We start from the raw sequence: 16,111 nt of genomic DNA, 5'->3' as shown, positions 1-16,111 counted from the left end.
CCTCACTGGTGCAAAAGCATCTCTCTGCTAGCAGAGGTTGAAAGCACACATAAATGTCACCATAGCTGGTGACAAACAGAACAAAAAAGGCAAGTTGTACCCCAAACACTATTGGATTTCTTTCTCCTGTGGTAGATGCCTTAGTTGTGCTTCCCAAGTGAACCAACTATGAGTGACATCTTTACATTAACTGTAAACCAGCTTGGAAATACTGCATGAGTTTGTATTTAGCAACACTGAAGTGGTCCCAGAGCTCCAATGGAAGACTGGTGTGTACTTCTAGGGTCAGTTATAATGGGGCATAACTACGTTGAGTGTCTGAATGAGGAGGATGGTGTCCCCATAGGTGAGAGAGAAGATCTGGCCTCCTAACTCAGACCGTTACATGCTGCAGTCAGAGTGAGGCCTGAAGAAAGCTGGCCTGGTTTTTCTGTCACTGCATTGCTGGCAGCTCTGCAATCATGATGAAATACAGAAATGCAGGAAGTGTAGTTGTTGCAAATCGAGCAGAATAAATCCTCAAGGACCTCACAGCTGAAGATTTGTGAATGCAGAAGAGCGTGAAGGGCAGTGGCCCAAGGGAGTAAGCAGGCATTGTAGGCCTGGAGGGAATGCCCTCAGCACATAATAGGTTATCTGATCACAAAGTGACTCAGATATTGATTTTTACAGCTTTTTGCTTTATTCTTAATTTGAAATTCTTTTCAGTTCCCTAACAAGAACAGGAGCAGACTAATTTAAAGCAATCCCTCACTTTGGAGAGAAGTTCCTCTATCTGCTAATCTTGGGCAAGTCACGGTTGCCAGGATCTTGTCCTTTATTGCTTAGTTTTCCTGTCTGATAATCAATGTTTTGCAATTGCTGGGCATGGGGGAGACCTAAGGGAGGAAGTTGAGAACAATTGAACAGGTATTCTAAAGTGAACAGAATGAATAAAATTTTGTGCTAGTAACGTGAAGTGAATAGGGTTGGTAAGCTGGGTTTTCTCTTTCTTTAGGTTCTTCGTACAACAACACTTTGCTGATTGTTTTTACTTGGAGGAGTTAGACACAATCATTTGTTCCAAAAATGTTGTCATGTTTCAGTGACTTCCAGAGGAAGAGGAAAGGTATGAATGAGTCCACTTCATTTTGTCTAGCAGGAGACTCCTTGGTCTCTGTAGTTTGTAGTATATCCAAAATTCAGTTTACTTTCCCATTTTGCTTTCTGTGGGTCTTTCAAGACACAGGGCAGAACTGGATGGTTTACACAGTGGCTAATAAAACATTGTCCTTTTCATCTCTGCCTTATGCTCACATCTCCCTGGCTTCTGAGGCATATGGCAAATTTTACCCAATTTGCAAACCTGCTACTGGAAAGCACTTAGATGGCATAATACTAGGAGGACTTCAGCAGAATCTCTAGAGTATAATTTATTATATGATTGTTATGTTTTATAATGCACTTAGGGCAAGAGCTCTCTGCAGTGAACAGCAGGTAACAGATGGAGGTGCCCAGCCATTAGTCATACGGATATTTGTTCACTCCCTGTTAGAGATGAAATGGTCCTCGTAGTGTTTACTGCTTTTGAAGTGAGACAAAGAAGAAACAAATAATTCTTTTGGCATAGGCTGCAGAGAATGTTTAGATTTGGAGTGAGTTTTAACTAGATGTCCTGTAGAAGGCCAGAGGAGATGTCTGGAGACACTGGGACAGAATGTATTGACTAATAGCCTCAATCTTAGAAAAAACTCCTGTCTTCTTACATCCTGTCAGCTGTGCCCTGCCCATCTGATATGCCCAGTTCCTTGAATGCCGCAACTTTATTTCCTGCCACCATCAAATGAAAGACAAGCTGGGAGGACGTGTGAGATATTAGCCAGATACACATCTATACCACTATTCAACAGCCAATATAGAACTAGGTCACTGACTAGCTGTCTGTTGGCTTATCTGAAGACACGGCCAGGTTTGTAATGTGCCAGATGTCCAGAGGCTGCTTGTACATAGGTCAGACCATTCCTGAATGTGATTCCACAGCTAAGCATAACAGAAGCAGATTAGATGAGCTACTGATGCTTTCCAAACTCCACTACCAAACATGCCAATCTGAACTGGGACTTACCATAATTATTCTTTCATTGTAGGCAGTTCAGGTTAATAGCAAAGCTGCATCATTTGCACAGAAGGAAAACACCTGTAAGATGTTACAAATTTGGAAAGATTTGAGAATATTTCTTGTGTCTTTGTTTTAAAACAGACAATTACATATTTACATTTTGTGACAGAGGGCTGATGCTGTCCATAGAGATAAAATGTCCCTAGAAACACCCTTGAATTCACCATGTGATAGTAGATCAGCTATGTAGGCAGAAAGAAGTGTATACCAGTAAGCCTCTCTATTTTAACTTCCATTACTTTAGGATCTGAGGCCCCCAGAACCTTCACTGTGTATGCCATTGCACCCAGATGAGAAAGTTAGGCATATAAAGTTTTAGGTGCTTTCCAAGAGTCAAACAGGGTAAATAAAGAGTTGAATTTGTATACTGAGGCCTATTATGTTAACTGTTTGTCTTTCCTGTTGTGGATCATTTCAGACCTTAATGGTATGGTCCCCACACCAACACTTTTGACATCTCAAAAATGACCCAAAGCACAAAGGTGTCAGTCATTAATTCTTTCCAGAGTTGGTCGATGCAGTGCAGTTGGGAAGCTGGGACAGGAAACGAAGAACGCAATCTTGCAAGCCTGTTTAGGAAGCCAGAAATTGATTTCTTTAGCTATTACTATGAGGTTTTTCTAGCTATATTTTCAGAGAATTTGCAATAGAGGGACAAAATAATCTCAGGTATATGACAAAAAGCCTGCTATCACGTAGCCACATCAGACCAGCCATCAGAATTTCCTTCTTCTCTCCCCCTCACCCAGAACTGTATAAGCACTCACAGGCAGGGTGGAGTTTATATGATTTATGGACGTCTTCTCTGTCTTTTCACATTCCTCCCATGCCACTCTGTACCTAAGTTGGAGTCTTCTTGCAATCTTAATACCAAAAAATTAAAGCCATTTTTGTACCATATTCAGCATCCTTGGGCCAAACTCACAGAATTAAGATGAAAATCTCAGTGAGATTAATTCTGGCATTTATCCGTAACCCCTAATGGATGTTTGCACGTATCACCATGATAACAGGATTCAGGATTTTGATCAAAAAGTGTGTAATTTATAATGAAGTCAAGCTAGTTTTATACTGCAGCATGGGTGTGGCATTAGTAAACAACAAGTACCAACAGCAAGGAAATACAAAGTTATTTCTTTGTAAAAACAAATAAATAACTTTGGATGTAAATTCTGTTCAGGCTGAAGATATTTTATACTATAACATAGACAAATACTTTTCAACAAGACCCTTGTTTACTAAAACATGTCAAGTGCTTTACTTGTCTCTATCAAACAACTCATATGTTGAAAATAAAGCAGATTCTTTACCACTATTAACATTAGTTAGCAATAATTAAAATTTATATATGAGTATTTAAGTGAGCTGTTGAAGAAAGTCTAAGAGGAAGCATCATGTTCCCATATCTCACAGCCCTTTGTTGACTGTGGCACTGTATCAGTTGCTACCAAAGAGAACCAGTTTCCTGTATTTGGGTTCATAGTTGCCTGTCACTTAAAAATAGAGCTATTTGGAAAAAGCAAATATAGCACAGCCTTCCGCTGGATTTGCTTACCAATAGCTGAACTGTGATGCTGTACTATTAGAAAAGTGCAGTTATTTTCTGTGCATCCATGTGTCTCATCCTTTCAGCTGCTTTCTGCCTTGCACCCCATGTGCATCCAACTTTAGCAATTGGTTACAAATTGAGTATTTCTAAATGTAGTTCAGCAAAGTTCTGTGAATAAGCCCAAGGCTTTGTGCTGCTTTGTTTAGGAGGACTTGCTTTTTCTTTTCATTTCCAGTATGTAGAATTGTGGCTCTGAAGATAACAGTCGTGTATTCCACAGCTCCTGAGGAAAGTTAATTGCCTAGTGGTTCTTGAGTGTGGAAGAAAGTTTCTGGTGAAGGCTGTATGTTGACATATGACAAGGGCAGGGAGTGACAGGACAAGGGGAATGGCCTTACACTGAAGGAGGGGAGATTGAGATGAGATCTGAGGAAGAAATTCTTCCCTGTGAGGGTGGTAAGGACTGGTACAGGTTGCCCAGAGAAGCTGTGGATGCCTCATCCCTGGAAGTGTTCAAGGCCAGGTTGGATGGAGCTTTGGGCAACGTGGTCTAGTGGAGGGTTGGAACTGGATAGGCTGTGAGATCCCTCCCAACCCAAACCATTCTGTGGTTCTATGACCTTCAGGCTTCAGCTGAGTTTGGTTCCTTACGACGGTCCATATTGTACTGTCATTTAGTTCCCCATCTGACATTCTACTTCCTTTGTTTCTTCTGTCCTTCTGAGAAACCACAAAGAATGAGAAGTTAAAAAGAAATTCAGCATTTTTTGTTTCTGAATATTAGTCTTAGTTCATCTACAATCACAAATGTTTTCTTCTCATGTAATGAAACTAGGGAAGAGGGGAGCGGATGCATGGGAAGAGGGAATGTGCGCTCAGAGAAGTTTAGAAAACTTCTCTTACACAAAACTACTTCCTCAGATTTAAGGGACCGGGTAGAAAGGTGCAGCAACAGTTAACACACTAAATATTTAGGACACAATAAGTTTTCCTTTGATGAGAACCTCTGATGATGTTACTGAAGATTCAAGGCCAGTTAATTATCAAAATTACATATTTGTTATTACATTTATTTTTCTGAGTACTATAAACAAAAATATGCAGAAGGGCTATGACTTAGTCAAATGACCAAGTTAGGTTGTGTCTGCTTTGCAACAAGATGTCATCAACAAATACAGACAGCTAGCTTTAGTCTGCTAGCTTGAGCGGATGCTACGCACCCACTGTAGGATGGATGGGTCTGTGTGCTTTATAACCCCCATGAGTGCTGAACACAGAGCCAGTGTCTCTGCATGACAGAGAGCAAACAAAGCACCGGGAATGTGGGATTTCTGATGATGTCTTACCTGCAGTGCTGCTTGTCCAAAAGAAGGATGTCTGCCAAAGTCCATCCCTTTTCCCGCCACAAAGGACAGAATTTACTTTGAGTGTAAAACCACACCTTTACCTTTTCATTTTAAAAATCACTACCCCCACTGTCCCTTCCCTGTAATTTAACTCACGTCTTGCATTTCACTGAGCTTGGTGTCATTGCCACTCTGGACAATGATTACTATGAACAGACCTTCCTTACAGTCAGGGAGATGGGATGACAAGCTGTAGCGGCAGGAAAACTAGACAAGAAGATTAGGGAGCTTTACCTTCCCTTTTGCTTCTGACGTAAGTGGTGACAAGGAGTATAACGGTAGCAGTCAGAGCAGTTGTAGGCAGGAAGGAACTCAGCACCGTGAGAGCATAGAGAGTCCTGCAGGGAAAAGCGTGATATCTCCATTACTATTTACAGCACCAGAGGTGACCACGTTCATTTGGGAAGGGATTTTGTGTGTTTGAAAATGGATTATGGTTCCAGGATAAAAATTCAGCATGCAAATATTACCCCTGCTGTCTCTAAACAAGCGTGATTCCATGAGGTCTGATCTACAGCTACAGAAGATCCTTCCCAGCTGTATTTTCTTTGGCACTTGGCAAGCCTGGGGAATACTCAGGAGTTTGAATCCTCTTCCTGCAGTCATTTGCAGTGCTACCAGAGTTCAAAGGCATACTCATCAGGATGCAGTAGCCCTTCTCATGGTCTGTCTTTGATCAGGATCATTAACAGGGTAATAACTCTCATCTAACATACCATGTTGTTTAGCTGGGATTGATCTTAGGCTGGTCTGTTTGTACAAAAGGCAGAGTTATTGTAGCATTGCATGGGCCATAGAGTTGTTCTTTTTTTAAGCAGATAGAAAGTAAGAACACAGTCAAACTGAGCGTCAGCAGTAGAGGCCTCACCTAGCGCTCCTGAAAGTGATAAGAATGTTCTGCAGCTTTTCATGGGACCTGGGGAGCTTGGACCAAACTCTCTAGGGGAGAAGGAGAAGCCTCTTTGTCTGTGTATGTATGTGCATGCACATGCTTGGGTTGTCTGTCACACCGCTCCTCAAGTCCTGCAGTGCATCAAGAATGCTATAGAGTCTGGGAGTCTTTGGTTTTTACCTCTGATCCTTACTGCTGTTGTGTTGACGACACCCCCCTTCTTAGGGAAATGAAATGGTGTCTAAATCTGCATCCCCATTCCAATTTTTCTCTTGGAAAAAACTCAAGAGCAGGTGCTTTTCCCACATCAAACCATCCCTGGTGACTTTTTCTCATGCTAAAAAATCCTGCTTTGCAGGTTTGTAGAATGGTCCAGAGTTACTGCTTGCTTGTTAGCTATGAAATTGTGAAGTTGCACAAGAAAATTCATCCTTTGCCATTTGCCAGTAAAAGAAGGTTAGTTAATACAGCTGAATCACAGGAATGGGATCAACCAGTTCCTCAGGTAAGAGCTGGGAGTTTTGTTTGGGTTGTTGGATAGTACCTGTTATCAGTGTATCTAAATGAAAACATCAAGAGTAGGCCCAGCCAGAGAGCTAGTAGTAAGTATGACAGCAACAGACATACTGTGATTTCAGTTTTCTTCCCTTTGGGTTGTGGTACTCTTGTGTTTTTTCATTCTTGCAAAATATTTGATATTTGATTGCCTTGGAAAACCTACTTATTCAACGATTATATCATGTGCAGAAGGACAAATGAGATTTGGTTTCTGCTTTCCTTGTAAGTTTGGGTCCTGTGACAGATCAAAGGGAAAGGGCAGCTCCTGCAGGAGACAGGTTTTGTAGAAGGTATAGACCAGCCAGGAAAATTTGTACCGTTGTAGAGAATGATATGAAAACTGAGTTGCTTATTTTGGGCACTTGAATGCTTTTAGAAAGGAAGCATCTTAGAAACAAGATGTGTCATGTGATTCCCCTCCACACACAAATACAGATGTTTATTAATGAGCAGTGGCAAAGAGATGAACTCAGGTAGAAATTCAGGCAAAGATTCAGATTGCTTGAAGTCTGTTTCATCTGTTGATATAAATATAAAATTTCATTAGTCAATGAAGCCAAGCCAGACTCCCCCCCACCAGTTGGCTGCAATTTGTTTATACCATTAGTATGTATCAAAAATCTGTTTTAAAAAAAAAGAAATTCAGGAATTATCTGTGTCTCAGGAAATTTCCAGGCTCAGAAGAGAGCTCTTTAACATTGACCTGTAATCTTTCTTGTCAAGTGGTAAGAAATTGCTGACTTTTAGAAGATCATTAATTCTTTGATTAACTCACCCAAAACTTCTAGCATGATCCTATTCAGTAGTTTGTTTCTCCCCTGGAAAGGGCTCTCAAGATTATATTCTCCTGAGTCATTAAGTCAGAGCTTTTTCAGCCACACTCTAATAATTTTCCATGAGAAGTCATTCATCATTTCAGTCCTTCCTACTTTAACGATACTTTGATCAGAGTTACCTCCGATAATAGGTTGACATCTAATTCGGGACACCGTTTTGCACCAAATAAAACAGTGAAGTTTCCTGATTTGGTTATCACAGAATAGGAGCAATGGAGGGACAGGGAGTTCCTTTTTTTTTTTTTTTTTCCCCAGGTTCTAAAGAAAATATAGTGGTGATTCATTAGAGGGAGAAAAGACAGGAAAAAACAATCCCCATGGTGGTGTACATCTCACCCAACAAAGCAGCAAAGCTAAGATGAGCACAAAGAGAACTTGCAGAAGACAAGGACATAAGCAGCCCCAGTCTGAGGAGGGTGGTCACTGGAGATGAGGTTGGGGTGGTGGTGTGGTTTAACCTGGCAGGCAGCTAAAACAACCATCTCCAGTTCTATATGAAACATGAGGCCATATGGTATGGAATATCCCTTTGGTCAGTTGGGGCCAGCTGTCCTGGCCATGTCCCCTCCCAGCTTCTTGGGTGTACCCTGCCTTCTTGGTGGTGGGGCAGCATGAGAAGCTGAAAAGTCCTTGACTGCTTGGCAGCAACTAAAACCACCAGTGTGTTATCAATATTATTCTCATCTTAAATTCAAAATGCAGCACTATACCAGCTGCTAGAAAGAAAATTAACTCTATCCCTGCCAAAACCAGGACAGGTGGCAAATGGGAAATTCAGATTACTGCTGCCCTTCCTGAACATGGGCTGTATCAGGTTCTATTGCTGTCAAATCCCCCAGGTGCTGGGACATGGAGCCACCTCAGTATATTTCTTATGACTCATACATGTGTTCAAGTTCAAGATGATGTTGCTCCATCTCACAAGTCTTCTACGTGAGTTATCAAAGCTTTTCTGTGTGAAAGGTTTCTGTGACTGTAAAACTCTTAACAGAATGGAAAATTTTGTGCAAAAGGAAGTATTGTTTTTTATTTTTCATCAATTTACTGAAATATTTCTGTCCCAAACCCATTTGGTTTTGATTAATACAATTCTACAAAATTGTATTCATAGTTTTTGATGGTAATCTGTAAAATATCGATAATTTTCTTTTTTTTTCCCCTTTGAAACATTTTGATTTCATACAGCAAAAATAATTTCCTGGCCATTTCTGCCTCTAGATACATATAGGTACATATTGTGGTTCTATATTGAGCTATATAATAGAGTTTTACCCTGTCCTTAATAACCTCTAGTGGGATCTCTGTGTTTAGATACACCGTGTTTTGCTGTGAAACAAAAATGGAAATGACATATCATTTTTGATTTATTTTGGCTGTCTCCGACCCGGTGCACTGCTGACCTCATAGCTCACCCTCAAGTGAAACCACCATCTGTATTCTTTGCAGCAGAACATTCTTCAGATCAGCCCACACAGATATGTGCCAGAATCCTGTCTTCAAACTGCTGTTGTGATCACAGAAAACTAGCTTCATCCAAAGTCTGTCAGGTCAGCTGAACAATGCAGTGCATGGTTAAAGTTAATCCTTTCTTTTAGAGGGGAACTCAAGGCTAAGACTGGACAAGATTTTTCTGACAGCTCCTTGAACCACAATTTCTTCTCATGTAAATTCTTGTGCACATCATATGAGCAGTTTGCTCTGAAGGACTCTCCCTCTGTATGCAGAAACACTTGGGTGTCCTCTCCTGCTATGCATGATTCTTCCAAAGAAAGAAGAAAACAATGCTACAGCTAGTCGCAGCTTAGTATGCCAGTTTTTCTTACATTATACCACTGGAACTGTCACACTGGGCCTCTGAGAAGAGTAATTTAACTCTGCAGGTTTACCTTAATAAACACCTATGCTTAGCCTTAGTGCCACTACCCCTTTTCCATTTATATTCCTCTTGTTCCTCTCTGTGGACTCAGTTTTTATTTGCAACAAGAAAGCGAACAGCAGCTAGCCTGTCTGTGACAATACTTGATCCATGACGTATCAGGAGAGAGCAACACACGCAGGTTTTCCTCCCCATATGCTAGGTGATTTCAGACTGAGAACTTCATGATAGCGGGAGAGAAAGGTCTCAGAAGAGCAAAGATTGCCAAATGTCCTACCATGAAGTTCAGTTTCTGGACAAAATACAGAACTACTATAAACAAAAATGAGAACCCAAAAGCCTGTATAATTAAAATAAGCAAATGTCAGGCTGAACATTTCCTCCTTTCATTAACTTCTGGGAAACTGATTCTGCACCTGGCTACAGATGGCCTGAATAAAGCATGCTCAAGAGAGTAAAAGTGTGCAATGCATGGAACAGCACAGAGAGCATCCTGTTCCTAGGAGAAATGAAGAGTCTCTGAGCCTTACCTGGTAGTGCCAGCAAGAGCAGCAGGGCTGGAAAATGCTCCATCCTGAAGTAGAAAGTGTTTTAGGGCATAGAGGAAAAAAATGTATCCCAGTGCTGCTTTATCATTGAGAAATTCTCTGTTGCAGGGGAAGCTAACTTGCTGTGTCACTTGTAGTCATCTGCTGCCTAGAGTGATGTTGCCAGTTTGGAATTGCTGAGAATATCTTTTAACTAACAATATTACTTCTTGGATGGGAAGTACGTTATGCAGGCTGCGTAACATTTACTGGCTACTTTTTTGCTTTAAATACATTGTTGTCTAGGTAGCCATATTTAGCAACAGGCATTTTTGGTCTCTAGTGCTACCTTGATATATTACAGAGCAGCTTTCAGTTGGATGCGTTCATCCTTACTGCTGCTTTGCACTTAAATGCAAGTTTTATATCCCTCGTTCCCAAAGCCCTCGTATAGTGGTGCAGAACCATCACTGTGCCATCACAGAGGCAGTGGATGGCCCTCCCTGAGGTCTCTCAACAGGTTGGAGCTGGAACTAGGACCCTGATCTCATGGTTAGAGCTATGATTCCCTTGTTTTATAGCACATCTAGCTTGGCACCATGGTACAACCCAGGAATACTGAAGCTAGGTTTGTGTTAGTACAGTTGCAGTGGTGTGCAACTGTGTATGAGCTAAATTACCGTCTGGAAAAAAAGGAAATTAATTTAGACAGAGCAGAACCATGCATAGCCTGATCTGGTTTCGGGATCTGAGTTGCCGTTTCTGCGTGGTGCTAAATGGAGCTGGCTGCATGTGCCAATGTGCCCAGCTGGCTCAGAGCATTTCTGTACATTATAAACACACCAGCATGTTCCTCTTCTCTGGGTGATGTATCATGATGTGGTGTACTGCAGCTCTATATCATGAATCCACACTAAGTCAGATAATCAGTTTGATTTTATTTAGCTTTGCAGGCAGTGCAGGGAAAAGAGGTGTGAATGCCCTTGGGTGTGGGGTCTTCCTGGGAGAGCTAAATGCAGCTTCACTTTGGGGAGTGATGAACAATGATGACATATTGGTAACATCCCCTTGAGAGGGTAGAAAAAATACCGAGAGACCGTTCATTCTTTGTTCGCAAAGTCATTTGAGAAATGAGGAAGCAGGCTCAGAGCTGCATGTAGTCTTAACATCCCTTCCTGTTACGTTCTGCAGTTCCCTACGCCTTTCCACAGTGACTGTTCACCAAGCATCCACACTGTCCAAGGCAATTTTGGGGAGCTACTCTTCATCGCCTTGGAAAGACAGAATCACCTGCCACTGCTCTGAGATGACGTGAGTTGATGGGTCTCAGTTCAGACCCTGGTGGAATGATACTAGGGATGAGTATCTGGAATAACTCTGCCTGGTGGTGTGGTGGTGATGATAGCAGAGCATTGCATTGCGAAAAGTGTGTCAAAAGCTTCAGTCTTTAGAAAGTGGAATTTCAGTTAAAAAGCTGATTTCTAGACAATAATATTAGCTTTCAATACAAAACATCTAGTTCTGGTGATATTTCATGCTTTTGGGGGAAGCATTTGAGCGTTTTGTAGAGACATGCAGGACACCTTGAAAAAAGCTATTAGTTCTGTAAGACCGGTCTTCAATGAATCAGGAGAAGTGCCTGGAGATTTGAGACAGAACCATGTCTTTCCATTTTTACATTCTGTGGATGTGTTTGTGAATTGCTTAACACATGATCATTGAGATGTGTTATCTGAAGTTCTACTTATGTTCACTGGTGTATCTGTAGCTTCATTTATAACAAAGCATTTGCCAGTAGAGTACAGAGTGGCAAAGTTTTTTCTGGCCTAGCAATGAGCTGGGGGAAAACTGAGCAGAGCTCTCTCACCTTCACCATGCCCGGGGGAAGCATCTCTGTGCATAGGTAAGTCTGTTCTGGATCTCTTGATAGAAAGGCTTCACATTCCTCCTTTCCCCATGGCCCTCGATCCCATCCTCTTCCATTAGGTTCAGGTGTCACTGGCAGCGTCTTTTCAGCTCAGTTGTGTTGGAAAAAGTTGGTCACTGCCAATGAGAAGAGGTGGTAGATGGCAATGTTCCCTCTCCAGAGTGACAGGTTCAGCGATACCTATGTTTAATAGGCAATCCTTTTCTTGCTTTGCCTCCAAATGCTTGCTGTTCATTTCGCTGTGGATTCCCTTTGGTTTAGCTCTAAGCAGTGCTCTCCCAGGAGGGGCTGATTCCATCATGTGCAAGGTCACCAGTGAAAGGGAGGACCTGCTGCTCATTCAGGGCTGGGTTCTTCTGCTCTGTTTCTCTGTTCTTCCTGCTGTTGCCAATGATAAACATCAGCACAGCCACCATGAACTTAGTAACCAGGATTCCAGCAATGATATAGAAGACAGTGAAATCAGCTTCAGGAGGGATGCTATGGGGAACCACAAATACAACAATGAACGAGATGGTTCAACCTTTAAAGAAATGCGTGTAGTATACAATGTGAAGATGGTAACATCTCCTGCGACAGGCAGTCCCTGCCTGTGCACAACAGAGCCTGGGAGGTTAGAACGCCTCTAATAGGTTATCATCTCACATACGGATAAATTGTGATCTGCAGGAGTTGTTTTGCTTGGCACCAAAGTACTGTATTTTCTGGATTAGGATAAAGCTGCTGTTTAGAAACCACACAGCAGCTCTGAGAATTGTCATAGATTACGAAGAGGTAGAGGATTTGCCTGTGGTGGTATTCCTCTCAGCTTCAAATGGGGTTGCCAATGCTAATCTGCCTCGGTCCTAGGAAGACTAGAGATCACAGCATGAAGAGTTTTATGGCTTACCTGGAGATGCGCTGCACAGCAGCACTAGGCTCCTCTGGCATTTGGGTCTCCAGGACAGCTGATGACAGAAACAGAACAGTTTAGTCTGCAGATGTTTCTGGGTGACATTGATTGGTGTCACCAACACTAGTGCCCCAGCTAGGCATAGATAACCAAGGTGAGATCGGGCACTGGGCTGTGTGCTAGAAGATTAATCTGAGTTGCAATAAGGGGATGACATGTTAGATGTCCTGTGACAGTGAGGTCATGCTCCTGTAAATCAGGAACTAAAAAGAGGCAATGAAACACAGTACCTCCTTAGAGTAAGACCAACATAGATGTTTACTAAAATGAGGCCTTGGCATCTGCAAACACACACGAAATTTAAGTAGGAACTCATGAACTCATGAAACTCGCAGCCCCGGGACATACCTGTCAGCACTTCCACTTGCACCTTCCTTAAGGTATTTGTTTCCCCCAGGTAGTCAGTTTTGCACTGATACAACCCAGCATCCTGCTTCCTGAGTCGCTTCATGGTCACTGTCAGGACCCCTTCACGGACATTGTCACTGATGGAGGTGGTGCCATTCCTGTTCTTTAGGAATGGCAGCCAGAAGCGTCGGGCGCTCACCACGTGTTGGCACTTGGTCTCGTCGATCTGCTTGCACCAGCTCTTTTCTCTCCACCGCTGCTGCCAGGGGTTATAGGTGCAGTTGACAGAAATGGTGCCCCCTTCCATTCCGTACACCACAGTGACGTTGTCTGCAGCACAGGATGCTGGGAGAGAAGGCAGAAGTGATGAGCCAAGTCTCTTTCCATTATCCCTTACCACTATGTTTATGCTAAATATCATTTTCCTCTTTTGCAACTCTAGTGACAGCTGCTGTCCAGCTGTAGGGCTGTCACCTGTCTGCTTCCCCCATGAAAGATGCAGGGTGCTTGGGCTCAGAGCCTTGGTTCAGACTTTCTTGAAATATGTCTGTAGTGATCCCTCTGACTGGTGTGTTACCTGGCTCTAGCCAGGCAGCTATTCTTGGGGGGGGGGAGACTGAGGGGAGGAGGAGGTATCAGCTTCATTAGTATTTGTGCATTTTCAGAAGTTCCTGAAATTTTGGTCCTCGCCATCCCTTCTGGCCCTGTGGTGACTCCTCTGGATTGCAGTCTGGAGCTCAACCACATCACGCTTTCTGTAAAAAAAAAAGGGGGGCTCCTGTGCAGTATGGGGAAGCAATTTGTCAGCATGATTAGGGGATTAAATATAAACTTGCATTTTCCTCTGGTCTTGAGGAGCATGAAGCTGGGCATTCAGGTAGATTGAGTTGGCATCAGGCAAGCTGTCTTGACTTTTAAAAGCTCTTTTACAAGCAGCTCATAAAAACATAGCTTGACCCAATAATGACAAATGGTTTCTGTGTAATTCTCGTTAGTCTTGCTGTAACACCTCTGCTTTGCAACGTCCAGCCTGCTTGCTTGCATACAGCTGCAGCAAGGCAGCTTGCTTCTGGCTTTGGTCTTGACCTCAGCCCTTCCACCGATGCTCATAGATGCAGATTTAGCTCTGGAGTACCCTCCACTGCAGAAAAGGTCCTTTGCAGTAAATGCCCGTGAAGTTTATCCCCATTTTAAGGCTCTTTATACAGCCAGGGAGAAGCAACACGGCGCTGGAAAATGCTAGAATCAAAGTGACACCTACAAACCAGCACCCAGCTACCCGTTCAGGAGGTTACTTCTTAATCCCACTCCTAATTTCTAAATCCAGGAGTTTAGCAATTTTTCACCCTATCTTTTAATATTCTACTAATTTTAATCATGTTGACAACTGGTCTTTGGCTGCTTGTTGGGTTTTTTTTGAGGGGGGAGGGGGTTGCCTTAGTTCCTTATTTCTAATTTTCATTCCTCTTTATGGTAGGCAAAGGCAGAAGGGACAGTCTGAGCTATTAATACTTCCAGAGAGAGTGCACTGCGGTATTTGTGGAAATCTGTACGTCTAATGAAAACATTCAGAGGTTCCGTGAAACCATAAGTAATGATAAACCAGAAGTAAATTAAAAAATAGGTTGTTGTGAGGACTTTGTGCTGGCTGTGCCTTCTAATAACACTTCTTAAAAAAAATTCAACCATTCTGAGTGAATTGTAAACTAAAAAAACAGAAGGTCTTTCAGGCTTGACTACAAGAAGGCATAAAAATGGATCTGTGCTCTCCAAGGATTCCATACCCACAAGTCTTTATCTTGGAATGTTGCTCCCCTCAGTTGTTCCAGTCAACACTTACCTCACTGCACAGCCAGCCCAGTCCTGTGCAATCCCTCTAAACATTTTAACTCCCTCTCCTGTTTCTCTTGTGGACCCCTCCTCACGCACAGTGCTGCCCCTTCAGTTCCTGGAACGGCCCCTGGGTTTTGGTTTTTGTTTTAAATAGAAACAACATTGCAAAAAATCTCTCTAGCAGAATCAGGGCATTTAGAGATTTGCTGATGCCCCTGTGGAAAACTTTGTGTCGTTATCTTTCCAACCAGTTCTGCTGACAGATCATTTGCTATTTATGGTCCTCCTCCCTTGTTGTGTGCTACTGAAAAAAGTATAGTGGACTTTTTTCCAAACCTATCCAGATTTTTGAGACAGGTTTCTGCATCCCAAAGCCTGAATCTGTTGCCTCTGTGTGCACTGCTGCAGGCAGCTGGGATCTCCAAAGTGTGGCTGGAGACAGAAGGCTGTCAGCTGCGAGTACCAGCTGGGTCTTGTCCCGTGTTTCTCATTTCAGATGAGCATTGCTCTCCAAGCTGAAAACAGTCAAGTGCCCAAGATTTCAGAGATGTCCCCTTCATTGAGTTTTACTTTCCTCCTCTTGAACTCTAGATGCTGCAATTTATATTTGAAGCCCTATAAATGCAAACAAATAGGATTTTGCAATATCACATTTCACTCTGAGAAGACACACAAGACTTCTGTCAGCAGCGTTTCCTGTTCTCTCTCAAAAGGATCCCTGTGAAAAAAGCTGAGCACTTTCGATCACCACTGGCCCTTTGTTAAATTAAGGGAGAAGAGCAAACTCTGAGGAAGGAGTCCGACAGCCCTGCAATATAATTAAGGAGGAAGAGCAGAGTGCAGAACGCACCGCAGTGCTCCAGGTTCCCTCTGCTTGTATTGCATTGGACCTTGCAGTGTGCAGCCAGGCACTGAGACTCTTTATCCATAGTACCTGTTTGTACTGATCTTCTGAAGAATGGCATGCTACAACAAAGATGCTGTTGCATCTGGAAAAAGCTACTGTGTTTCAAGACCTGTGTAGTCTTTTCCTATAGCATTATCAGTCATCTCATATGAGGTGCAGGTAGGGACCAAGCTTTGCACCAATCCTTTACCCTACCTGTTAACCCCAAGGCCACGTACGCTTTCTTACCTGACAAGAAGACCAAGAAGATGAGGTGCACAAGCTTCTCCATGCCAGCTGAGCAGAGAAGGAGCCTGGAGAAAAGTGAAAAGAGCTCTTGCCCAAGAGCAGCTTGCTTTTCCC

At 42.7% G+C, this 16,111-nt stretch overlaps 1 protein-coding gene and 1 pseudogene across 1 annotated transcript; both read right to left on the bottom strand.

The window, feature by feature from the left end:
• Positions 1-3,769: 3,769 nt before the first annotated feature.
• LOC104631719 (uncharacterized) lies at positions 3,770-10,360 on the bottom strand (annotated as a pseudogene).
• A 360-nt stretch (positions 10,361-10,720) lies between these two features.
• Positions 10,721-16,110, bottom strand: LOC104630823 (triggering receptor expressed on myeloid cells 2). Its single transcript, XM_010306823.2, has 4 exons — positions 15,998-16,110; positions 13,030-13,374; positions 12,619-12,676; positions 10,721-12,209 (listed from the first exon to the last, which is right to left on the bottom strand). The coding sequence occupies exons 1-4, from the start codon at positions 16,038-16,040 to the stop codon at positions 11,993-11,995; spliced, it is 663 nt and encodes a 220-aa protein (XP_010305125.2). The 5' UTR covers positions 16,041-16,110; the 3' UTR covers positions 10,721-11,992.
• Between the last annotated feature and the right edge of the window lies 1 nt (position 16,111).

Source organism: Balearica regulorum, chromosome 25 (assembly GCF_011004875.1).
Source record: "Balearica regulorum gibbericeps isolate bBalReg1 chromosome 25, bBalReg1.pri, whole genome shotgun sequence".
In the NCBI taxonomy this organism is placed as follows: Eukaryota; Metazoa; Chordata; class Aves; order Gruiformes; family Gruidae; genus Balearica; species Balearica regulorum.
The sequence above is the reverse complement of the archived record's forward strand: the minus strand, read 5'-3'. Positions and strand labels throughout refer to the sequence as shown.

Excerpts from the sequence above, each read along its gene's own strand:
- LOC104630823 (XM_010306823.2), bottom strand. The coding sequence starts at position 16,040 with ATGGAGAAGCTTGTGCACCTCATCTTCTTGGTCTTCTTGTCAG. Across the intron at positions 13,375-15,997 it reads CTTCTTGGTCTTCTTGTCAG|CATCCTGTGCTGCAGACAAC; the intron begins GTAAGAAAGCGT and ends CTTCTCTCCCAG. Across the intron at positions 12,210-12,618 it reads GCTGTGCAGCGCATCTCCAG|CATCCCTCCTGAAGCTGATT; the intron begins GTAAGCCATAAA and ends GGTTCCCCATAG.